At 46.9% G+C, this 25,205-nt stretch overlaps 1 protein-coding gene across 1 annotated transcript; it reads right to left on the bottom strand.

The window, feature by feature from the left end:
- Positions 1–489: 489 nt before the first annotated feature.
- On the bottom strand, positions 490–24,138 carry RMDN3 (regulator of microtubule dynamics 3). Its single transcript, XM_030483669.1, has 8 exons — positions 23,929–24,138; positions 21,317–21,512; positions 20,332–20,478; positions 15,551–15,818; positions 13,412–13,514; positions 12,041–12,101; positions 1,391–1,466; positions 490–610 (listed from the first exon to the last, which is right to left on the bottom strand). The coding sequence occupies exons 1-8, from the start codon at positions 24,122–24,124 to the stop codon at positions 524–526; spliced, it is 1,134 nt and encodes a 377-aa protein (XP_030339529.1). The 5' UTR covers positions 24,125–24,138; the 3' UTR covers positions 490–523.
- Positions 24,139–25,205: the final 1,067 nt, after the last annotated feature.

Here is a 25,205-nt window from a genome sequence, read left to right as displayed (position 1 = left end):
GTCTCTACAACTGACTTACTACAGACACGAAACAACACAAATGGTCCAAAACTGCACCTGCACCAGTCCCTGGCAGCTCCCCCCATGCTGAACTCGGAGGCTTCTTGATTACAGTTAAGAAAACAACCTAGATGGAAAGCTGAGAGATTCTGAATGACACAGTGTCCTGCAACAACACTTTCAAGAGTGCTTTTATAAAACCATTGCAGTGCTACATGTACAAGAACATGAGCTTTTATACCTTCAGGTTTCTGAATGCAAAGCATTTCCAGTCCTCATCAGTGGAGTGTTTTTCTTGGTACTGTCTCAGGACTGAAGAGTTTCTAGATCCCACACAAGTGCAACTTCCCAACTACTTGTTCAAGCGACCACAGCACTTCCACATCTGTACTTTCTGATACAGCATCTGAGCTCAGCAGCTAAGAGTGTCCTCAGTCTTATGGCTGGTGGTTTAAACCCTCCTTTCATTCACACAAGGAGTTCAATTCCAAGGAGGAAGGATACAGCAGTAAGTAGTAATGAACTATTTTACCTGGTAACACCATCTCCCCAGAAGATAGTAAGACTGTGGATCCTCTGGTTTCAGTTCAATCGCTTTATCGATGTGTTCCTATGGAAAATCACCACCAACACCCATTACATTTTTGTGATAAGCAAATACAATAGTCACAAGAGCAGACAAAAACATGTGGAAAGTGGAAAGGAACAAGTGGGGGGTTGGAACTAGATGATCTTAAGGTCCTTTTCAAGCCAAACCATTCTATGATTCTATGACTTTATCAGCCTCTAAGATAAGAATTCCTACACACAACAGGATGAAGCTGCCCTTCATTTTATTCTACCACCTTTCCAGAGCTCTGACATAAACAACTTACTGGTCACATCAATCCCTGAGGAGGTGATAATTACACGTTGCCTGTTCTGCAGTAATTGTTCCATCCCTTCACCTTGAAATACCCCTGCTCTGGGTGAAAGGCAAGTGAAGGAATCTGAGGCAGATTAAATCCTCTCTGAAAAATAACTTCTCTGCATCTATGGGAGGGTGTAAGTGTGCTCAGAGGCAGCTACTGCAGAAGAGTTGGTGCTGTACCTCATTACCACAGGGTAATTCCACGTTTCAAGCTCCCTGCCTCATCATACAGATACATTTTGTTTGCAAGACTTTTCTTCTTCTTTTTCTTGAGATTATAGTGTGGGAAAGTGCAGCGGCAGAGCAGTCACCTCATCACACGTTGCTGGAATCACCTTCCTCAGCCCAAACCCTCCACCCACAGCACCTCTTTGAGACCCGTCACTTCCCTAGTAAGAGCTGGAGCCAATTTTCCTACCTACTATAGAAATAAGCACTGTTTAATACTTACACAAAACTCAGCACGTCCTTTCTACTCACCTTAAACACATACCCTGTTTGAATGCGCTTCTGGATGCTCTCATGTTCTGACAGCTGCCCACAAAGAATAGCGTACCTACACAGGGGAGACATTGCAGCAAATCAGTTTTACATGTACATTTACACTCTGTTGATGTCTTCAGAGGGAAGGTATCTACTTGCATTAAAGCTTCACTGCGGAAAACAAGGAATACTGTACACCTTTTACAGGGAAAGGTCTAATGCAGTAAGTATTCAGTGCCAAGAAGGTATTAGCTTGAAGGATGCTGGCAAGTTAAGAGGGGTGGATTGATGTGACACAAACTCACTGCTCTCAGGCTGAGGAGCCTTCTTTCTACCTATGACAGGAGCTTCTACACCCCAAAGTTCTTCGCTCAGCAATGAAAATGTGTCAGAACACAAAGCAATGAAGAGTAAAGGCTACAGCAGCGAGAGGCAGGACTGTGGAAAGCTCTATGCTAACTATGGCACACAGCCACCCTCCATACACAATACCCCATCTACAGCACAGCAGTTGTCTACTTAGGGGGAAAATACTGTGGAAACCTACCTACATCCTGCAGCCTGACATGGCCACCAAGCTTGGGAAACAAAAGAACACGTTTTAGCATTGCATGGGCAAGGCCGTTTAGTTTTGTGTAGTAAGAGATCCTAAACTGAGAAGCCCAGTCCCTGCCAAAATCAGTTCTTTGATGAGCTGTGAAAGTTAAGGAAGGTTCATTATCAGTGGATTTGCACCCTCCCATCTCACCGCCTTGCCCCACAGCAGCTCCAACCCCCTCTCTCCCTGCATTGCTCCCCAGGAAACAACAAATCATAGGGAGGTGCAAGGGCACTGATGCTAAAGAGAACACGATTCCAAGTTTTGGCTGCATGGATTCAGTCTTTGGCCTCTGCCACCCCATTCAGGTGGGAGATGTGGGAATGGAGGCAGCTCCCCTCTGTGCTTAGAGCTTGGCATGAGGTGGAAAGGATGGACAAACAAATAACACAAGTCTTGTCTTTACAAAAATAAAGCTGAAAAGAAGAAAGATGCAAAGAAACCTCCAGGGAGGTTTCTTCCACTACATCCACATCCCAGCACTGCTGGATGCTCTGTCTCCTCTCACAGTATCCCAAAGCATCCCTGTTGATGGTTACCACAAGGCATGTCTGTGCAGGAATTTGACAGAAGACTTTTGAATCTCCACCTACACTTTCTTCAGTGTCATGAGAAACCCCACAAACAGATTCACACCTCATGGCTCTGCCTGAACTAAATGTTCACTGTGTAAGTTACTATACAAAGAAGTGTGTCTCCTGAATAATGTAATGTTTGCTGTTAAATCTCATTCCTTTAACATGTTATTTTTACTGTGAAAAGGCACTAGTTCAGCTTCAAAATTCTTATTTTCTATGATAATGGCAAAGATTACCAGATCAATGTGTTAACTGGGTAAAATCCTCTCCCCCAGCTGAAAAAGTTCAGAGCTGCTCTGTCACAACCTGCCGCTTGCAGAGGATGAAGTAAGTATTTTTATGAGCTGCTCCAGTTTGTTTCACAACTGGCATCAGCCTGTGCTAAACATCCCTCACCACATGACTGGTGTTTAGAAATAGAAGCCAATAAAAGGCTTGTTTCCTAAGATCACAAGATACAATATTCCTATATGATAAGTCATGTAGCTCTGCCTAATGTATAGAATCCCAGAATCCCAGACTGGTTTGTGTTGGAAGGGGCCCTAAAGTTCATCCAGTCCCAACCCCTGCCACGGGCTGGGACACCTTCCACTAGAGCAGGTTGCTCCAAGCCCCTGTGTCCAACCTGGCCTTGAACACTGCCAGGGATGGGGCAGCCACAGCTTCTCTGGGCTCCCTGTGCCAGGTCTGTGACTCTGTGATTGATTCAGATCCTGACTTCCTGTCCTCACTCTGCAGCACCAACGTGGTTTTCTGCTTCTATCCCTTCTGCTTGTTTAGCTTGTCTTAATTGAGCTCTTTATTCTAATCCATTTGGGAAATGCCTTGGGTTGAGTGTCACAGGAGGCACTGTGGAGTTGCAGGAGCAATGAGCAGTGACAGATTAACAGCAATGAGTGAGGGAAGAGGATTTTCATCTGTAAACACCACGCAACCTCCAGAGCACTGTTCAGATTCATGTCTCAACAGTTACCAAAACCTTATATTATGATATTGCTTGACTAATTATTAACCAGAACTACTCACTAAGCTGCAGACACTGGTCAAATTGTAAGTTCCCATTGGAATCTCAGCCCAGTAAGGACTTCCCCATTTATCAGTAAATCAACTCCGTGGACACAGACTCTACCAGATCAGAGACTGTTCTTCCAGCTTCAAACCCCCAAGCTCAGGAAATGCAGCTCTGAAGAAACCTCATTTCTGATGGTGCCCTTTGGCTGCCTCATCAAAGCAGGACATGCGGTCTCTGCGCACGGAATCCAGCCCTGACACCTCCAGCTCCATGGCCAGCGTGGTTTGCCAACCCAAACACACCTCTTATCTCTGTTAACTGTGTTAAAGGCTCACTAGCTGAGCGTGCTGCTGCTCCTTCCTGCATGGGACAACCAGTAAACTCAAAAGAAGGGGAATAAAGGGAGGAGGGGAAAGAAATGGAGTTTGCAGCTGGTTTGCAGCCAACCAATAAACTGAAATAAACCAATAAACTGTTTTATATCATAGAATCCCAGCCTGGTTTGTGTTGGAACGGACCTTAAAGCTCCTCCAGTTCCAACCCCTGCCACGGGCAGGGACACCTTCCACTAGAGCAGGTTGCTCCAAGCCCCTGTGTCCAACCTGGCCTTGAACACTGCCAGGGATGGGGCAGCCACAGCTTCTCTGGGCAAGATGAGTCTCTCTGCAGATGAATCAAATATGAAAGTCTGACCATTGGCAAAAGCACTAAGAGATGAAAGTTCTTCCCTTTTACTGACATCAAAATTGACTTCATATGTACATACCTACTTAACTAACCTTTCATCACAACACCCAACAGATTAATGAGGCAGAACACATTCCTATTCCACCAGCACTAGCTGTGATTGAACGTATCAGGGCCACCCTGTAAAGGTTGTTCAGTGCAGTCAAGCAGCACTGCTAGTAAATCCAGAGAGACATTTTATCACACAGACAAGGAGATGAAAATCCTCACTGGAGCTCAACTTTCAGTCACCACAGTCAGATAAATGCCAGAAGAGTAAAACCTTTCTAATCAAGACAATAATTTGGAGAATTAGAACTTCAAAATATAAACTGATAAAGAATTTCGATGTTTTCTCAATATTTTATGGGCATTACCAATTTTTCACCTTCCTGTGCACTGAGTAGATATATGTCAGTCTCTTCACTTGAGTAAGGGAAGGAGACAAATAACAAGCAACAGGCAGGGACACCTTGTGGGAGAAGTAACAGAACACATCCTTCTAGCTGAAGTAATATGGCAACTGGGAGCAAAACTATGCGAAAAGCTCTCTGCAGGCTTCTCATGACTGCTCTGGGTGATAGTTGGGGCATGAGTTCAGCCCTTACTTACACAACTGCAGGGACCTCATGTGAGTTTGACTCATGAGTAGCACCCCCAAGAGCCACAGTTACAGCAATACGAACATTACCTCATTGCCATCCAACTGATTCCCAGATATCTGCATGAAGGTCTTCACTGTTTTATAGGAAAACAACTTTCATTTTTTCAATTGAAACAATCCTGTTTTGGGGGGTTTTGTCACTTATTGCACAGTTGGGGCAGATTAGCGCAAGGCTGAGGAGGTTGTTACTTGGCAGACGTGAGCCATAGAGGTGCCAACAAGAAGACACAACAGAAGCAATTCCTGATGACTCTCATTGCTTTGCAAGAACCGCCAAATCCTGCTACACAAGCAAAGCCCCCCCTTTCCAAGGGTGATCAGCTCCATTTTCTTTGACTAATACACACCACGATGAAAGCAAGAGCCCAATATACACAAACGAGTAATTCCTATACCACCTTCAGGGCTTGAGGCAGAATATCACCTAAAATTCATTCCTAGGAACATATTCAGGTTCAAAGGAGACCTTGGCAAATGATGTTAAGTTACATGTTAGCTACTAAAGAGTTTACTCAGGCACATGGCTGAAACCAGAGTTAATTTTCATTAGTGATTTAAGTCAAAATGCAAATGACTGATACAGAAAAGAAAGGCTGGAACATCCCCTTCTCTACCAGCACTGAAATCCACCCTTCCTTCATCCTGAAACAGTCAAAATCTTCTTTAGCAACCTCAGCTGGAACCCACAATGTATCTTCAATTTTGCTCACTGTCTGTGTTGAGTTTATCTGCTGAAGATCTCTGGTCTGCCTTGGGAGGCAGCAGGAAAGGACCATATGTGTTCTCTTCATGGAACAAGATGTATTCATTCCCAGAGAAGTCTGAAGATACAAATGGTATTTATTGTGTAGAACACGCTATTTTTATGGAGTGACCTCATGCCTATTTAAACCTCTGGTTTTACTCAGAAGATGCAGTTTCAGCTTTCCTCCCAAGAGCTACCAGCAAAGAGCCTGGACATACCTGGGCAAGATGTCCAAACTACAAAAACTAGACTGCAGGAACTACTAGTGCTTCCCAGGAAGCACCAACACTGATGAGAAGAGCTGCAGAACGAAGCCTTTAGTAGTTCATGAGTTGTTTTCCTCATCTGTAGCACTATCACCTGTGCTATGAGAGCTTTCTACTGACATACTCAACACTTAAGATGCCAGGTCTCCGAACTTCTCTTTATGCCCAACAAATAACAAGCAACCCATTTTCTGTAAATGTCAAGTTACTTCACTGTTCCCAAGAGAGGAGGGAATATTGATCCCTGCTGAGGTTCCTTGTGTCCCTGCTCATACTTTTCAGGACTTTCTCTTCCTTGGCTCCTCTCTGGTGCCCCCACTGTCAGAGCCTCTGTGGCTCAGGACATGGAAATGTTTCAGGGTTCCAACACCCCGATTAAGGGAGGAACCCCCCTCAGTCAGGGGATGCTATCAGGCAGCTCTAATGCATGCTGGTTTTCCTCCTCTAAGTTCTGAACTATCTCCTAACACCTGTTCTGATTTGCTATATAGTTGCTTCTGCCCCTAATCTATATTGAGAGTAACTTCTGTGTTTAATCCACCCGTAGAACAGAAATGCTCAGCTCATAAATCCAGACACAGCTTCAAATTGGCCAGATCACGGCAGTACCCAGTGAAGAGTTAAATCCTGAAGTACTGCCAGTTGTTAAAATTAAAGCTCTTTCCAAGTCATATCCGGAATGCTGTCACTTTATAAAGAACTGGTATCTACCCACAGCCCGCCAGAGGTACCAGCAGAAGCTGGTGGCACAATATGCCTCCAACAGAAGAGGGACGTGGAGCTGCTGGAGCAAGTCCAGAGGAGGCCATGGAGATGCTGCGAGGGCTGGAGCAGCTCTGCTCTGGAGCCAGGCTGAGAGAGCTGGGCTGGGGCAGCCTGGAGAAGAGAAGGCTCCTGAAGGGGAGACCTTAGAGCAGCTCCAGTGCCTAAAGGGGCTCCAGGAAACCTGGAGAGGGGCTTTGGACAAGGGATGTAGGGACAGGCCAAGGGGAATGGCTTTAACCTGCCAGAGGGGAGATTGAGATGAGCTCTGAGGCAGAAGCTCTTCCCTGTGAGGGTGCTGAGGCGCTGGCACAGGGTGCCCAGAGAAGCTGTGGCTGCCCCATCCCTGGCAGTGTTCAAGGCCAGGTTGGACACAGGGGCTTGGAGCAACCTGCTCCAGTGGAAACTGTCCCTGCCCGGGGCAGGGGGTTGGGGCTGGAGGAGCTTTAAGCTCCTTTCCAACACAAACCATTCCATGATTCTATGATTCCATTAAGTTAAATGGGCTGGTGCACAATTCAGTAGCTCTCAAGTGTGACACGCTCTTTAGAAGAAAGATCACATTTTGGAGTATCTAAACCAAGAACATATCCTCCTCCTGCTTCTCTGTTATATACAGAATATCACCAGGAGAGTCAAAGCTTATTCTGCAATGACAGCTTTAGCAGTCAGAAAATAACATTTATTTACCAATGTGAAATACCCAACTCAAACAAAAGCTGCCAAAGCAGCACCTGCAAAATTTTCCCCTGATGGAGCTCTGAAATCCCTCACTGCTCTGGCTGCACTTCCACTATTTCTTTAGCTTGAGGAGCAGCAGCCAAGGCAAATACACAGCTCTCTATCCCTGCCTGATCCCTAACGCTGCTGGTACGTGCTTGAGTTGTGCTGCAAACAGCCACACTGCAAAGACAGGGGACTCTGATGAGGCCACATCTGCTTCTCTCACTTCATCTGTGAAGTCTAAGCAGCAAACCACACAGGTCTGTGCAATGACTGATACCTCTTCTATCCCCCCCTAAATGCAAGCAAGAACAGACTTAGAAACTTGAACAAGCACTTGCTCTGTGCTCCCCTTCATGAGCTGAAATCAGCTCAGGGATTAATCAATTTAATTGGACATAAGATCTGTTCAGAGACCTTTTACAATCAAAGCAGAGAATGACTTTGTCGATGTCAAAAGAATCAGGTGATTATAAAAGAGGAGTACACAGGCATTAAGAACACTCAGTATCATTCCAACCAGCCTACAGTACACAAATCTACCCTAAAGGTACTAAATACACCAAACCCCCAACGCACCCCTCCCACGTTCCTGTATTCCTAAGCAGTGCCTACCAGGGAAGCGCAGCTGAGGTCCCACCACACCAGGCCTGACTTCTCTGCCCAGCCCTGACCAGACCCCAGCTCTGCAGAGATGGGTTTCCTGGGACCCGCTGACTTCAATGAGCAAGTGACTACAATAACACTTTGCACCAAAACTAACGTCAAGATGACCCAGGAGATCCATCAAAGGACTCTCCTTCACATATGGGCAGCTCCCAAAGCCAGGCAAGACACAGCCCCAAACACCTCCTGCTTTTCTGTCATTCTAGAAACCACTCACTATGAAGCTGCCAGAGCCTTCAAACCAGCCACAAAACACCCCCAAGCTGCAGCTGGTCATGCTCCATAGAGCATTGTCATTGCCAGCACTCAGAAATCCCTTTTGTTTACAATCTTATTTTCTTCATTTGATGCTTTACAATGTCATTACTGCAATAATTATAAGGGACTGAAAGAGGGGAAAAGAGTTTTACTTGCACTGATGGCTGTATGTGAAGTATCTTCTGTCCTGCTTGACAAGCATCACACCTTAGAGCTAATAAACAAGGAATGATTGTGCAACAGCAGCAAATACAGCACAGGGAGCAATAAGCAAGCACAAGAACCAGCACAACTGCATCACAAGTAATCCATAAGCATTAAATAGCAACTGATAAAACATAAAATTACAGTCAACATGAAATAATGTACACAGGAAAAATGCAGCCCTGACAATACCTGCACAAGGCTCCACACAGCCCCTATCACACAGGGGAGATGTTAAAATCACTTGGGATATTTCTATTAAAATGTCCATCTAGGATGTTGTGGGAAAGAGAAAGACTTCCCTATACCATAGTCAACGTTGTGAGCATGAAAAGGATCATCATGTTAACATCACACACATCCATGCTGCTCCCACAACTGATGCTCTGCAGGGAATTCCTGCATTTTTGTCTGAAAAAAGACATGGGACAAAAATGCAGGAAAGGCAACATGGGTGATGAGAGATAATAAACTGATTCCCTATGAAAACGCCCTTTGGAACTATGTTTTATCCTACATTTTTCATACGTATGTATCTTTCCACGCTTTAAGCATTATTTCATGAGCAATAATGTTTTTCTCAGGGTAAATTCAATTAGCATAAGAAGAGCCTGCAATTAAAACAGCTTGGAACCATCCCATGAGCCACACAGAGCTGGAAAGGGAATCATTTCCTGTTCTATTCACAGCAGAAATCATTATTTCTGTGACTGGTAAAGGTAGTTACATATTCCCTTCCCATTCCAGGCCTCCCACATGCTGCTCTGCTCTTTCCTTCCTCCAGCTGCCCTTTCTGCAGCTGCTCTCTCGAGCTAAAAGCAAGATGTAGATGTGCAGAAGCCTCTCCCCTGGCTGGACAAGAGACTGGTCTCACAGGACAGGAATTGTGCCCTTTTGCACCAGAATTGCTGTGGGAAGAGGTGGGCACAGGCTGTAACAGAGGCACTGAGGACATCCCAACGCCAGAGGCTTGGGGTTTTCTACTGCAGACCCATGACTAAACATCCCATTATACCCATTGCTTCTGTATGCTTTGGAATGATGAATTCCAAAGCTGAACTATCAACATTACACCCTGTAAAATACAAGTGATCCAGTATTTGTGGTTTACAGACCTCAAGACTCAATCTGGTAACCAAAACCCCATTCCTTCAAGTTGCTAAGCCAGCAGACAAAGCCAAACACTGCTAGAGATGGGTCAACCTTGTCTGTCCCAATATTCTTCCTTCTTATCAAAGCTTTAATGGAGAAAAGCAATTCATTGCTAAGAGCTAGAATACACAGTCTATTCAAGATGCATTTACTTAGATGCCAGCAGTCCAAACCGACCCTCCACATAAACATGCTCATGTCAGAAGAGTGCAAATCTTGTTTGAAAAAGATATTTAGTATCTTCTTCTCCCAATAATTTCCATTAAAAAAAAGTAATAATTTCTCTTTTATTCTATTTTACATGTTGTGAGTCCTTCACAGTAACTGCTGATCAACACTGTTCATCAAGGAGTTCACCAGAACACTACAAAAGGATGTTTCTTTACCTCTGCAGGTATCTGACCCCCTCTCCAAACCCTCTGTTGGGGTGTTTTGAAGCAAGGAGAACAATCCCTTCAGTCCCTACCTGAGCTGCAATCTAAGCCTGTTCACTCAGGCTGCTGAATGAGCAAGATACCTTCCCCCCTTGCCTACCTCCTGACCGAAATCCTCACCACCAGCAGCATTCACACAAACATGGAACACCCTGCTTGGCTGAACTGCAGATCATTTCATCCTTTATCATGGAAAAAGGATAAACTACCTTTATAAAGAAAGAGCCACCTGTTGCTGTCTCAGTTCATCTCAAAGCCAGAGTGCTCTGCTGAGTGACAAGCACCATCCCCGCACAGAACTCAGCAGTGCGGGCAAGCAGACACTCTTCAGCAGACTATAAAAGGCTGTCTGATAAGAATGATGTTCCTCCTTACTCCAGAATGAAGATGAATACAAGAACATTGGCACAGCATTAAGCCCACGCTCACAGGCCTAGCTGACTGAGGCAAATACATCTCTTGACATAAAGCAAGCATCTCTGCAGCAGAGCACTGTCGGAATGGCAGTAACAGAATGAACCCCAACAATTAACACATGAATGTTGGGGGAACACAAAGGGAAAACCTCATTCATACTTAATATGTAACTCTCAAGACTGTGTGGAGCTGGCTGCAAGTTTGACTTTGGGGGATATCCACATTGCTCTACAGGGGGCTGAAAAGGAGCCAAAGAAAACAGGGCTCATGGAAGGAAAGTAAGGAGAGCCCCACCACAGCAAGCTCTCCAACTCAGGAAGTAGCTGTCTGCAAGTTATCTGTGTGAAATATATCCCTTGGCAGCCCATCCACTCCCTGCATGGAACAGGCTGCTCTGAGAGCTGTTTCCCAGTGTCTGCACAACCAGAAGCACTGCTGGAGGAGTTCAGCACATTTCTGTGCCAAGGCGCTGGCAGCATCCTGCCCAGACATACACAGGCCTCAAAGCCAGGTGCTGTGCAAAGCATCACCCACTACCTTTGGAAAGGGAAACTGCACAATTCCCAGGAAAGCTGCTAAATGAACTTTCCTTCACCATTTCAAAACATGTGCTTCAGCTACTAGAGGGACATGGAGATGTTGGAGTGAGTCCAGAGGAAGCCAAGGAGATGCTGTGAGGGCTGGAGCAGCTCTGCTCTGGAGCCAGGCTGAGAGAGCTGGGATTGAGATGAGCTCTGAGGCAGAAGTTCTTCTCTGTGAGGGTGCTGAGGCGCTGGCACAGGGTGCCCAGAGAAGCTGTGGCTGCCCCATCCCTGGCAGTGTTCAAGGCCAGGTTGGACACAGGGGCTTGGAGCAACCTGCTCTAGTGGAAGGTGTCCCTGCCCATGGCAGGGAGGTGGGACTGGATGATCTTTAAGGTCCCTTCCAACCCAAACCAGTCTGGGATTCTGTGATTCTGTGAAGAAGCCCAAAGAACATGCAGTCTAACTTGATAAATTTAGCTTGGTAAACACCACATATACTTATCCATCCCAAACTCACCCTATCAACAGCTTGTTTCTCCAAGCCTCATCTGGAAGTTCATCCTTCACCACCAAAGTGCATCAACTTGTTAGGTGCAGCCTCACAAAAGCCTTGCTGCAATCTGTTGTCAGTATTCAAAGAAGTTCATGATTCTGTTTGGTAGCTTTTGCTCTAGAACTCTTCTGCCCATGTTGTCTCAGAGAGACATTCAGAATTAAACTGGTATAAGCCAAGTCTATGACTATAACCAGAACCAGACCTACTATCTGTCAACCCGTTACTTACTCCATTTAGTCAAAGCTGTTCAAAATGGCTTTTTACAGAAAGCAGCATTAATGCAGTAAAGGCAGCTCAGCTCACAGTGACCTCCAAGTCCTTTTCCTGTGGTTCTTAAAAGCAATCACGAAGAAGTTACATACCACTGGTGGCACTCAGCACTTTGGTCCCATTTCTGTAAGGCAATTTCCAGCTCTTCTTTCCCTGCAAGTAAGTGGTCAGAGGTCAGAAATTCAGCTGCTTTCTCTGAGGCTCTTAGAGTACACTAATAGAATGGCCTAAAAGTCGTATTTATTAATTCTGTAATACAGTTGGCTTGAAACTGTCCCATGGGGAATTTCATTCTCTTGCAGTGCTACAGAACACCCAAGACCACTCAAACTGGTCATACAAATTCATAGTGCAGTAGCAAACTGTGCTGACCTGTCGACATAGCTTCACTTCCTTTGGAAGCACAGTTACCCACAACAAAGACACCTTCCACACCATGGTAAGAGAAGTTCATTAGAGCTTTCAGTGGTCTGTTCTGCTGCATTTCACAGCCTTGGATCTGGGACTTGCCCCATGTCCCCCCCATCTCCTCCAAGAGCCCCAGTCTCAAAAAGCTGAAAACTAAACACTGCTATCAAAATAAAACAGAATTCCATGTTTTAAACGGCTACACTGATTTCCAGAAATAATATACACATTAGATACAGTATTAACTAACTATATATAGTTATGTGCATAATAAACAGGACAGAAATTACTTAGAATAGTATCTTTTGTTGCGCATCAGAACTTTGATAAAGATGATTTTTTGGTTTTACTCTGACCCACCCACAATCTTGCAAACAAACAACATCTGATAGTGAAAAAGAACATGGGAACTAAACTAAATTGATTCTTCTAAGTAAATACACATTTACAACTGTATTTCGTTTTCATACCTGCATGAGTTAGTCACATAAAATTAAATGTGTTACAGCAAAAAATGATTTATCATAATACCACAGCCTGGAAAAGGCTCCAGGGAGACCTTAGAGCAGCTCCCACTGCCTAAAGGGGCTCCAGGAAACCTGGAGAGGGGCTTTGGACAAGGGCCTGTGGAGACAGGCCAAGGGGAATGGCTTTAACCTGCCAGAGGGGAGACTGAGATGAGCTCTGAGGCAGAAGCTCTTCCCTGTGAGGGTGCTGAGGCGCTGGCACAGGGTGCCCAGAGAAGCTGTGGCTGCCCCATCCCTGGCAGTGTTCAAGGCCAGGTTGGACACAGGGGCTTGGAGCAACCTGCTCTAGTGGAAGGTGTCCCTGCCCGTGGCAGGGGGTTGGGACTGGAGGAGCTTTAAGCTCCCTTCCAACCCAAACCTGCCTGGAATCCTATGATATGGATAAAAGGTCTGAGAAACAAACCTAAAAAATGATGACAGGGAAAGAAAACACATGACATTGTTTGCAAGTGTAGGGTTTATACCTCTGAGGTGTCATGTCAGCTTTGAGCATCCCCCTCCCTCTGCCTCAAGCACACAATTCCTCACCATCAGCTGCGTAGGATCTCTTCTCATCTGCGTCGTCTGTGAGTTCACACATGTCACTGTGTGCCCGGGCCAGGCGCCAGAGGAAGTCCTTCTGCTCTGCATACTGCAGTAAACCCATAAATGTTACGTGTAAGCACCCATTCTGCCACTGACAAAGAGCATGAGCATGAAAAACCAAGCAGAGGCATATATTAGAAGTCACACAGATGATTCTTGACACTTTAAAAGGCCCCAAGTCTACAAGAACTGGAGCAGAAACACTAAAGAGCAAACTGGATGGCCACATTTGCAGTTAATCTTATAATGCTACACTGCTGGTACAGGTCTAAGTCCTTCTTGCAAGGAACCCTCCACTTCAAAGGCCATACAGGGGTCAGGTCTCCAGCAACTCCACTAACCTCAACATACCAGGCAAAAATTCACCCTAAAGCTCACTTCTGCATTAGAACACACACATTCAACTTTATTTCTTTCATGCTTCAGTCCCCACTCCAACAGTTCCCCATCCTGACCTGCTCTGAAACCTGGGGCAGTACTGGAGGTGTGCTGCTAAATTTGAAGCAGTCCTGACAAATTCAAACTTACTTAAAAAAATAGGTTGAAAATGAAAACATAACCACCAACAGTCTGGTTTCTTTTGTGACAATACTGGAAATAAACTGAAGTGGGAGAATCACCAGAAAGAAGCCCACAGGCCTGTCACTGCTTCCTGGTGGGAAGGAAAAAACCCAATATACTTATAACTAGAATTGATCAAGTTCTTTGTTATTTCTCTCCTTTTATTCCTCCTAAAAATACAGAAGCCAAAAGGTTTTGCTCTTTAGAAGGCTGATAACCCAAAACATTTCCTTTGCTGGCTGTGCAGTACTTCAGTAAACCCCAACCAGGGCTGCCAGTGCGGCTGTAGCAGGCACGGGCATGCCTGCACTGGTGCTGGAGCTCACATGGATGATCGAGCCAGGAGGGAGCTGGTCTCTGCTCCCAAGGAACAAGGGATGGGACAAGAGGAAACGGCCTCAAGCTGCACCAGGGCAGGTTTAGATGGAGCTGAGGAACAATTCCTTCCCCAGAGGGTGCTCAGGCATTGGCACAGGCTGCCCAGGGCAGGGCTGGAGTCACCGTCCCTGCAAGTGTTCACACCCCGTGTAGCCGAGGCCTCAGTGCCATGGGGCAGTGGTGGCCTTGGCAGTGCTGGGCAATGGTTGGACTTGATGAGCTTAAAGGTCTTTTCCAACCTGATTGATTCTAGGATTCTATGAACAGCCACAGCCAGCCACAATTCAATGCTGGCTGCAGCCACCACATGTAGCCACAGGTACAAGCTGCTACCTGCACCATCACTGCCCTTCTGTGCTCCCACACCTCAGCAGCAGCACCAGCATTCACCAGACCAGGGAATCAATTCACATAGAATCACAGAGTGGTTTGGGTTGGAAAGGACCTTAAAATCATCCAGCTCCAACCCCCTGCCACAGGCAGGGACACCTTCCACTAGAGCAGGTTGCTCCAAGCCCCTGTGTCCAACCTGGCCTTGAACACTGCCAGGGATGGGGCAGCCACAGCTTCTCTGGGCACCCTGTGCCAGCGCCTCAGCACCCTCACAGGGAAGGCCAGGTACATCACCTACGTGACAGAAAAAGACCCATTTTTTGAGGTGGCACCCTCCAGGTTTTTAATCTCATTAACTAATACACACATAAGTGTCACCTAACCCTTCTGCTTGAATATGCAACTTACTTGTTTCAGGAACCACCACACACACCCTGGGCAGTGCTTGGGAAGCCCAAGCTTTCTGAACATAGATTGAGCAACCGCACATTCAACAAGATAAACGTTCTCAAAACATTTGCTCACTGCATACACCCAGCACCGTTGTTTTACACATGTGCACTGTGTTCACTCAGGGAAAGTGATGATGAGACATAGAGTTCCAAGACACAAAGCGACCAGGAACTGGCTGCTGTAGCTTGAATAACTCTGGCCCTCAGCCCACTCCCCAGTTGCTCCCAAGGAGGGGGCCACTGGAAGCTGGCCCAGTTGCTGGGTAAGACCTGGACCTTGCTAAGACATACAATTTCCTCTTCCCCCTCAGCTATTCAGCTGAAATCACTGCTGGAGAACACAAAAGGCAACCCTTACCGCCAGCTTATTGTTGAGCAGCAGCTGGAATCCCTCTCTCTTCTCCTGCTCATCTCCACTGTGCAAGCGGTCAGCCTGCTGCAGTAGCTGCTCCAGCCCTTCCTCCAGTAAGGAATCCAGGACTAAATGGGTTTCATCCTCGTTGACAAGATCCAGGGAATCTCGTCGTGCAGTTCTCACTGTTTCACAGCTCACTTCATCTTCCCCTTCCTCGCTGTCTTTCTCGGACTCCCGGTCATAGTCGGACTCGGCGTTGGCTGTGCTGTACCTTTGAGATAAAATATCACAATGCAGAATCAGCTTGAGGAGATGCTCTGCAGCCTGTGACAGGCTTATACACCTGGGATGGGAAAAAACCACCCTTCCTAATAGAGGAAAAGGAGTACCTTAGTTTATCCTTGCGAACACCGTACAGTCCAGCGTCCCAAATAACACACCAAACACTGTTTCTCATGGAATATACACAGCCTCAACAAAATGAAGAAGGTGACCCCCAAAAGCTAAACAGAACTCAGTCACAAGCACCCACATCTTGCTTGCACACCATAAACAGCTTCTCCTAGGCCTTCTAACCTCAATGTAAAATACTAAAACCAACTAAGAACAGAGCCAGGACAATTCAGTGTACGGATTATAAAATTTCAAGCCAAAATCCAACACATTCATCCATGTGGAAAACATAACCTGAGGTTTTCAGCCTGTTCCAGGGAATTTCAGACACAATAGCTGTTCTGGCAGGATCTAGTACCTCCATCATCTTGTCTGAGTGCTAAATACAAAACAGCTTGTTCACATTGACATGAAGAGGTACAAAACTGTGGGAGAGTGAGCAAAACTATTTCATATGAGCAAGAAATCCAGGAAGAAGAGAGCAGATGAGCCACAAAAAGACACCACATGTACAGAATCCCAGGCAACAATAATCTGCTCAATTAGGCAAATGAACCAGGATAAAGCTCAGATCAAAGCTTCTGAAAGAGGCTAAAATTAAGTTCCCCAAAATGATATACAGGCACATAAGATGGAAATTTAAACCACCATTATGTATGACTGACACCACTGAGTGGGGTGTCTACTTATAGAACCAGTTAATTCTTAAAGAAGACTATCTGTCCCACTCACATTTATCTGCAAGCTCTTAACTGAAGAATAAGCCCAAGTCAGCCAGTAATTTAAGAACGTGCACTTTTATATTGGTATTTTCTTGGTTTCTCTGTATAGAAAGCTCTCCTCCTGAAGCAGCCTAGGTCAAATTCGGTGTTCAAGGCCAGGTTGGACAGAGCCTTGAACCACGTGGTTTAGGGCAAGGTGTCCCTGCCCATGGCAGGGGGGTTGGAACTAGATGATCTTAAGGTCCTTTCCAACCCTTACGATTCTATGATTCTAAATCCCATCGATGATTAACTCTAGGGGATGTCTGTAGTTGTCACCCAACTAAACTGTGCTTAAGCCAATGTCACAATTCCAAGTCTGAGGGCACTTGGTTACTAATCTCACTTTCTTTCTAGAGAGGGAAACTAGATTGATTAACAGAACTTATATCTACTGAGTTTCACTTACTAACACCTTTGCACAGATGTTTATATACATATACATACATACATACGTATACATTTTTATATATATATAAAGAACCAAAAGCTGCTCTCCCTTTTGCCCAGGCTGAGTTTCTCCTCCAAGGAGGGCATGAAGCTGCCTTTGTCTGGAGAGAAAGATACGTGACCCAAGTGCCTATCTGAAGAAAGCACTTACAGTAGGTTGGCCACACACAGATAACAAGACACATTTGGCTATCAAAGCTTCAGCTTTCTGAGAACCATCAATAATACTCAACCATTTCCCTCTCTGGCAGAGGGCAAATGAACACCTCACTCCCCACAGCCTCCAACCATCCTAAAAACACACACTTTGTTCTGAAACACTAAGACAAGAAATAAAAGAAGAGTCAGTCTTATCCCTGAAGCCAGGAAAGCAAGTGCCACGCTGCAGATCATGTAGGCAGCACTAAATCAATGGATGATGCAGCAGCATGGTGGTAGGTGACACTGGCACAGCTCCATTTCACATTAAAAACTTCATTTCTTGATATTTTCTTAAGATTAATAATATTATTAGTTCTCTGGGCTACCTCATTTTGATACTTACACTCCTCAGACTCTCTTATGTCCCATCCTAACCTACCATGCAGCACAGTGGTGACACTGTCTCACTACAAGTGACTGGCAGCTGCAAGGATTCCAGTGCTCCAGCTGAAAAACACTTTCCACATTGAAGGTTCCTGAAACACAACAGGGTCTTGAGAACCAGGCAGCAACATGTGGCTTTTTCTTCCACCACAAAGGTGTGTTTTCTCCAAGACAGCTCAGACAAGATGCTGCCAGTTTAAAAAGACAAATAATGCTGTATGTAACCTCATAAATACAGAGTTTTCAGAAAGATTGAGGGATTTAGATGTTAGCAGCCTGTTTTCTCAAGTTTATGATGATGGAAAGTTCTTAAATGCTTTAGTAAGTGGAGGCCTCTGGTGAGCACACATCCTGATGAAAACTAACACCTACTATCTGGAACAAAATGCACATGGGAAGAGGAGGCAAAGAGGCTCAAAAGACCAATGTGGTGCCAAAGCAAGATGGGGAAATTAAGCAGCCCAAGACCTCCGGGCTCCTGAAAGCTCAAGATGATTCCTGTGACTTGTAAATGAAATGGAGAAGATGCTTGTGCCCATGTGGTTTACAAAGTAAAGCTGAAACCTGAGCTCCTCTTTCTGAATTAAAAGAATATGATTGCCAGAAATAAATACACAGCTGGAATTTAGCTGTTGGGAATAGTCTCATTCTTCCTCCCAGAGGCTGCTAATTCCAAAATGTACATTTCCCACCTGGATTTTCTACTAGCAAATGTCAGTATTTACATCTCTAAAAGACAATATTGCATATCAAAGGCATCTGGTCCTGAGCAGACTAATATTATACCTATTTGTATAGGACAAATACCAGAATAAGAAATTACATACTATTCAATTTGGGGTTTTTTAATCATACGATAGCTGCTTATCCACTAATTCTCCACCTTGGACCACTGAACCTTTGACTTGCTGTCAGCCCCTATCATGATTTAAAACTTTCTCATGATCAGACAACATCACGGGCTGGTATCTGCTGGCAAAGTCCATCCTTTTCAACAAGCTTTACAAAGTACATTGGCATCCTGATGACTCAATGCATCTGTTCTTGTCTAGATAGCAGGGTCTTGTCTTCAGATCCAAGTGTATCGTTGTAAAACGTTATGCAGCCCCGTTACCTATTACATCACCGTGAATCACTTGTTCCCGAAATCTGCTTTCGTACAACACCCACTCCAGATGAATGAAGCAGTTGTAGAGCTGAATGAGCTCACAGCAGCTCTTTCCTGCTTCACCAATTCCAGCTACTCGAGATAAAATACCAAAGTGACATGGGTTCTGGCAGTCACGCCTGCTCTCCTGCAGCGTGTGTGCTCTGTTCCAGAGGCTGCACCAGCAAGGGCTGCTTTGTCCCCACTGACAAAGCCCTGCTGCCAAGTGCCAGCCTGCACCAGCTCACTGGTCACTCAGCTGCTACTGGACAGCATGTCATGCCCAAATCCTGCCTGCCTGACTCCGTGCTGTAATTAACTTCTCTCCTTACATCACACTCATTTCAACTCCCCTGGGAAAATGGACATGAAGTACAGTGCTGCACGTTTTAGAGCACACTCACACACCTCAAAAGCTCTAGAATCCGTCTGATTAATGCACAGAAGTGTTTCACCAGAAAGGCAGCACTCACATCTGTGTATGCAGTAGATCTCAGTATATATCTACTATGACAACACTTGCATCTATACCGTGATTTTTACCAGTGTTCTTAAACTACACGGTATTCTTCACCTCTTCTTAAACTACAAAAACTTCAGCAAGAGAACTGGTCAGTGTGACACACTGAGAAGAATCTGTAAGTACCCCAGCCAAAGACATTCTCATAGAATCCCAGGCTGGTTTGGGTTGGAGGGAGCTTAAAGGTCCTCCACCTCCAACCCCTGCCACGGGCAGGGACACCTTCCACTAGAGCAGGTTGCTCCAAGCCCCTGTGTCCAACCTGGCCTTGAACACTGCCAGGGATGGGGCAGCCACAGCTTCTCTGGGAAAAGTCTGTGCCAGCGCCTCAGCACCCTCACAGGGAAGAGCTTCTGCCTCAGAGCTCATCTCAGTCTCCCCGCCAGTAGGTTAAAGCCATTCCCCTTGTCCTTTGTCCTTGTAGGGACAAAGCCACTCTCCAGGTTTCTTGTAGCCCCTTTAGGCAGTGGGAGCTGCTCTAAGGTCTCCCCTTAAGGAGCCTTCTCTTCTCCAGGCTGAACATTTCAGTTAATTGGAATAGAGTTTTAACTTTAAGTTTTCCAGACACTCCAAAATACACTATTGTCTGGAAATGTTATATCTAAACTCTCACTCAAGTGCCAGGCTGGATTACTACTTCCCCTCTTTCTGCAAGGTTCCCTAATCAAATTATTACTTAAAAAAAAGCCTTAAAACTTATGTTTCTTTGTGGTTTTTTTCTTTCCCCTCTTTCTCTCAGCCAGAATTGTTGCATTTCACTCAATCTGGCCCTGGCAGTAGTAGAGTTACTGTAATGAAAGCAAATAAAACCAGGATGACAGACACCTAGTGGGGAAAAAATCCCTTCCTTTATGTTATAAACTGCACGGATCTAAGTAACTAGGCATCCAAGTCTGTGAAGACTGCTCATGCTCTGTGCTGTGCTTACCCTCCTTCGCTTTCCCCATCATCCGTGTTGGCTGCTCCTGAGCTGGCTGTGAAATAAATGGAACTGGAGCACGTGGAATCACTTCTTTCTCTGGGAAAGGGAAAGCGCCTCCGGCGAGATACCTTCTGGGTTTCTTCCAGGTGGGACCTTGAGGAAAGCAGAAAGAGAAACAACTAAACATTAGACAGTGACATGACTGCTGCTTCACCTCCTTCTCCTCTCAAGCAGATTCTATCCAATCCACTTTATATCCAAATTCACAAGGTGACTTACTCCTGCTTGCACAAACATCCTACAACCACGCAGCAAGAGTCATATTCTACAGTGACACCAAGTCTGAGCACAGATTTGGCCCAGATACAATCCGTATGTGCCATCCACATACAGAGGGGAGTCTACATACCTAAAGGGGCCGAGAAGAAAGCTAGAGAGGGGCTTTTGCCCAGAGAAGCTGTGGCTGCCCCATCCCTGGCAGTGTTCAAGGCCAGGTTGGACACAGGGGCTTGGAGCAACCTGCTCTAGAGGAAGGTGTCCCTGCCCGGGGCAGGGGGTTGGAACCACTTCGTGGTTCTATATCACACCCACTCCTCTGATTTCCAAAGTGAACAGCCAAAGGAATCCCCAAATACCTTGCAGTACCTTTTATTCTTTGTCCCCACTGACTGTACTTTTACTACAGTTAGCAGCAGAGAGAAAACATCAGTAGCAAGAGGCAAACATTTACACTACAAATAACCTTCCCAGTCCAAAACCTGAAGTAAGTGTCACTATGTTATACCCCATAAGAAAAAAGCCAAGCCTGGCTGAACACACAAGTTTTTTTCCATTAATCTCACTGGAGGTAAAGACATAATCCCAGTGGAAACTGGAGAGACACCTTCTCCCCTTTTAGATTTTAAAGTTAACATACTCATGGCTGTTCTGCCGTGCTGTGGAGTAAATCTGTGCATGAGCAGAGAAAGTCAGCAAGGGGCAGGGTCCATACCTGACTTCACAGACAATTTCTGCAGCTAGGTTCTGCAGGCTGTTCCGTAGCTCCTCCACTTCTTTCCTCAGCTCTGAAAGGTTCTTCACCACGAAGTCAAGCTGCTCCAGCACATCCACCAGCTCGTCGTGGAGTGGGAGAGGAGTGTACACAGCACCATCACCAGCCTCCACAGGAGGCAGCACTCTGGGCATGACTGAAAGGAAACAGGAGAAGCTCAGCAGAGGGGAAAGGGAAGGGATTTCACATGGGAAATGGTAGCACGTTTAGTCCTCAGAAGGTGGAGGATGAGGCTTGGTCTCCAGCATCGTTGTCTGACCTGGCCTGAGGTTTTGGGCTCTTCAGCTGGTTTGCAGCTCCCTTCCCTGACGCTAGCACCTATCCACACTGAACAACAGCAACTAGGGGTGAGCAAAGCTCTTGTAACTACACCTCCACAAAAATCGCCTTGTAAAACTTCTTCCAGATGACCAAAATCCACAGAATTGACCATCACAAAGAATCTGTAGATGAAGAAACTACTTTTGGGTTGTTTTATTTCAAGTCCTTACTGCAAATTCCTTCCTTAATTCCTATTCTCCACACTGCTGGACTAACATCACACTGATAAACCACGCTCTGCTTTTCTCCTGAACCACAATCAACTCAGGAGGCCACAAGTCAGAGAAGCAACCAGCCTGCCAGGTAACTGGGACAATGGACAAGGAAAATGGAAGCTAACTTGGGCCAAAAAAGACCTACTCTTAAAACAAACAACTCCATCCTTATTCAAGGAAAAACCCTACAGGAACCCAAAGAGGAGACATCACACTTTAAAGCGCAGCTTAGTTATTAAAACGTGGCATTCACTGCTTTTGTGTACCTGAAAACTTCACCAGCCTGCCTGATCCTTAAACCTTCCTGCGGAGTGTGACTAACAAGCAAGTAAGAATGGATTCACATCTGGGGATTTTAAGAAGTTTTCTTGAAAGCTCATAAATATTATAGGTAAATACACTACCAGGTAAGCCAATTGTTTAAGAAAGAACACTCTTTCTATATTAACAACAAGAAAAAAGAGAATTACTCTCAAAAAAGCAGCCAGATGTGCAGACATCAAGGGTTTATCCTCCAGGATACCCTGTGTTAATGCATCTAACCTCAAAGATAAAAACCCAAACTCTCTTAAGAAAGTCTAAACCCTCTTAAGTCAAACTTAAGAGATTCTAAGCTTTCGCCTGCTCTTTTTTCCCACCTCAGGAGGACACTGCTGTTGCTGTTCTCTCCAGAAGGGGCTGCACACAAGGTGCTCTCTCCACCACCCACCCTGCATGGGCAGGAGTTGTCTCTGCTCCTGTTCTCCCATCAGCAGAAGCCTGACCGATGCTCCTGTCCTTTGGGTCCTGCTCAGGAGCTGCTGTTTCAAGGTGAAGCCCTATGGAACTGCACAAACCAATTCCTTCTAAGATGTGTGGTCAGCAACCAGGGCCAGATGTTCATTCCATTCATAGTTACCAGCCTCTGGAAGCTGTACACGTCAATTTGGCCTCCTGTGCAGAACACCCTACATGTGTTGTAGTGGGAAAACATTAAGCTAGGAGTATCTAAAGCCTGGTTGTGCAAGATCACAGGTTAAAACACTGCACAAATGACTCCTGCCCTAACACAGTAGCAAAGATAAACCTTCAGACAACTAGTAAGGATTTTCAAGTAGAAGTTCTTCCTAAAAGTAATGTTATTTTTAAATCCACCCCACTGCAGTACACATACTGCTAAAGGGGAACACCTGATGCTTGTGCTTCATAGAATGGTTTGGGTTGAAGGGACCTTAAAGCTCACCCAGTTCCAAACCCCTGCCACGGGCAGGGACACCTTCCACTAGAGCAGGTTGCTCCAAGCCCCGGTGTCCAACCTGGCCTTGAACACTGCCAGGGATGGGGCAGCCACAGCTTCTCTGTTCCTGCCCAGTGCTGGTGCCACCAGCCTCAGTTCAGAGCCTGAGCAGCCACTCGGGCAGAGCCAGCCCCAAGTCCTGCTCCTGCAGGTAAATAAACCCAGTGCTGGTTCCTGGGGCAGTATTTTGCAGCTCCAAACTGCAGCCCCACCAGAGCTTGGCAGTGGGTGAGGGGAGTTAAAGCCTTAGAGCAGCTCTTGCGAATCCTAGAATCAACCAGGTTGGAAAAGACCTTTAAGCTCATCAAGTCCAACTCTTCCCCAGCACTGCCAAGGCCAGCACTAACCCACGGCACTGAGGCCTTGGCTACACGGGGTGTGAACACTTGCAGTGACGGTGACTCCAGCCCTGCCCTGGGCAGCCTGTTCCAATGCCTGAGCACCCTCTGGGGAAGGAATTGTTCCTCAGCTCCATCTAAACCTGCCCTGGTGCAGCTTGAGGCCGTTTCCTCTTGTCCCATCCCTTGTTCCTTGGGAGCAGAGACCAGCCCCCTCCTGGCTCCATCCTCCTGTCAGGCAGTTGCAGAGAGCGAGAAAGTCCCCCCTGAGCCTTCTCCCGCCGCAGCCCGGCGCAGGGCAGCAGCAGCAGGAGCCGCGCTCACTGCAGCGGTCCCCGCACGGAGCCCACCCGCGGGCCCAGCGGTGACCGGCGGCCGGGCCCCCCCCCGGCGCTCTCCTACCGTGGCTCCGCCGCCCGGATGACACCGCCACGGCCGCCGCCGGCTCCTCGCGGGCGCTGCCCCTGCGCAAGGCCCGCCCGGCGCGCCGCCGCCAGGGCCGCAGCACGTAGAGCAGCCCGAGCCCGGCGCCCGCCGCGCCCAGCGCCAGCGCCAGCGCCACACGGCCCGCACCGGGAGCGGGACCGGGTTGCGCCATGGCCGCCCTGCCCTGCCTCTGCCGGCGCGCTGCCGCGGCGTCACCACAGAGCTGCCCTATGCCGTGCAGCTGCGTCATCGCCCAGCGCCGGGGCGGGGCTTGTGCCACGTCACGTGGCCGCTAGGGCGGTACCTGCGGGTAACGTGCAACAACAACAACAACAGCGGCGGTACCTGCAGGTACACCTGAACCTACAGCTACAGCTGCAGCGGTACCTGTATGTACACCTACAGCTGTACCTGAACCTGCACCTACAGCCACAACAGTACCTGTACGTACACCTACAGCGGTACCTGAACCTGCACCTACAGCTACAACTACAGTGGTACCTGTATGTACACCTACAGCAGTACCCGAACCTGCACCTACACCTGAACCTACAGCTACAACGGTACCCAAACCTGCACCTACAACAACAGCAGTACCTGCAGCTACACCTGCACCTACAGCTACACCCACTGCGGTACCCGAACCTGCATTTGCAACAGCGGTAGCTGCACCTACAGCTACATCTACAGCAGTACCTGAACCTGCACCTTCAGCAGTACCTGTATGTGCACCTACAACAGCACCTGAACCTGCACCTACACCTGCATCTACAGCTACAACTGCAGCGGTACCTGTATGTACACCTACAGTGGTACCTGAACCTGCACCTACAGCAACAGCGGTACCTGCACCTGTAGCTACAATTGCAGCAGTATCTGTGCATACACCTACAGCAGTACCTGAACCTGCACATACACCTGGACTTACAGCTACAGCACCACCTGCACCTGTACATGCACGTACAGCTCCACCTACACCTACAGCTGAATCTGTACCTGCATCTGCACCTACAGCTGCACCTACACATGCATCTGTACCTACAGCTGCATGTGCACCTATACCTGCACCTGTACCTGCGCCTACAGCTGCACTTAAACCTGCACCTACACCTGCACCTGAACTTATACCTCCCCCTGCACCTACACCTCCACCTACACTTGCATCTGCCCCCCCATCCCCACACCCACCACGCCAACACAACCCCCAGTGCTGCACCACAGCCTCACTAACCACTGCACCAGCACCGTGGCCC

Source organism: Strigops habroptila, chromosome 4 (genome assembly GCF_004027225.2).
Source record: "Strigops habroptila isolate Jane chromosome 4, bStrHab1.2.pri, whole genome shotgun sequence".
In the NCBI taxonomy this organism is placed as follows: domain Eukaryota; kingdom Metazoa; phylum Chordata; class Aves; order Psittaciformes; family Psittacidae; genus Strigops; species Strigops habroptila.
This window is presented reverse-complemented; position numbering and strand designations above follow the sequence as displayed.

Excerpts from the sequence above, each read along its gene's own strand:
- RMDN3 (XM_030483669.1), bottom strand. The coding sequence starts at position 24,124 with ATGGCGCAACCCGGTCCCGCTCCCGGTGCGGGCCGTGTGGCGCTGGCG. Across the intron at positions 21,513-23,928 it reads ATCCGGGCGGCGGAGCCACG|TCATGCCCAGAGTGCTGCCT; the intron begins GTAGGAGAGCGC and ends GTTTCCTTTCAG. Across the intron at positions 15,819-20,331 it reads GATGGGGAAAGCGAAGGAGG|GTACAGCACAGCCAACGCCG; the intron begins GTAAGCACAGCA and ends TTTATCTCAAAG.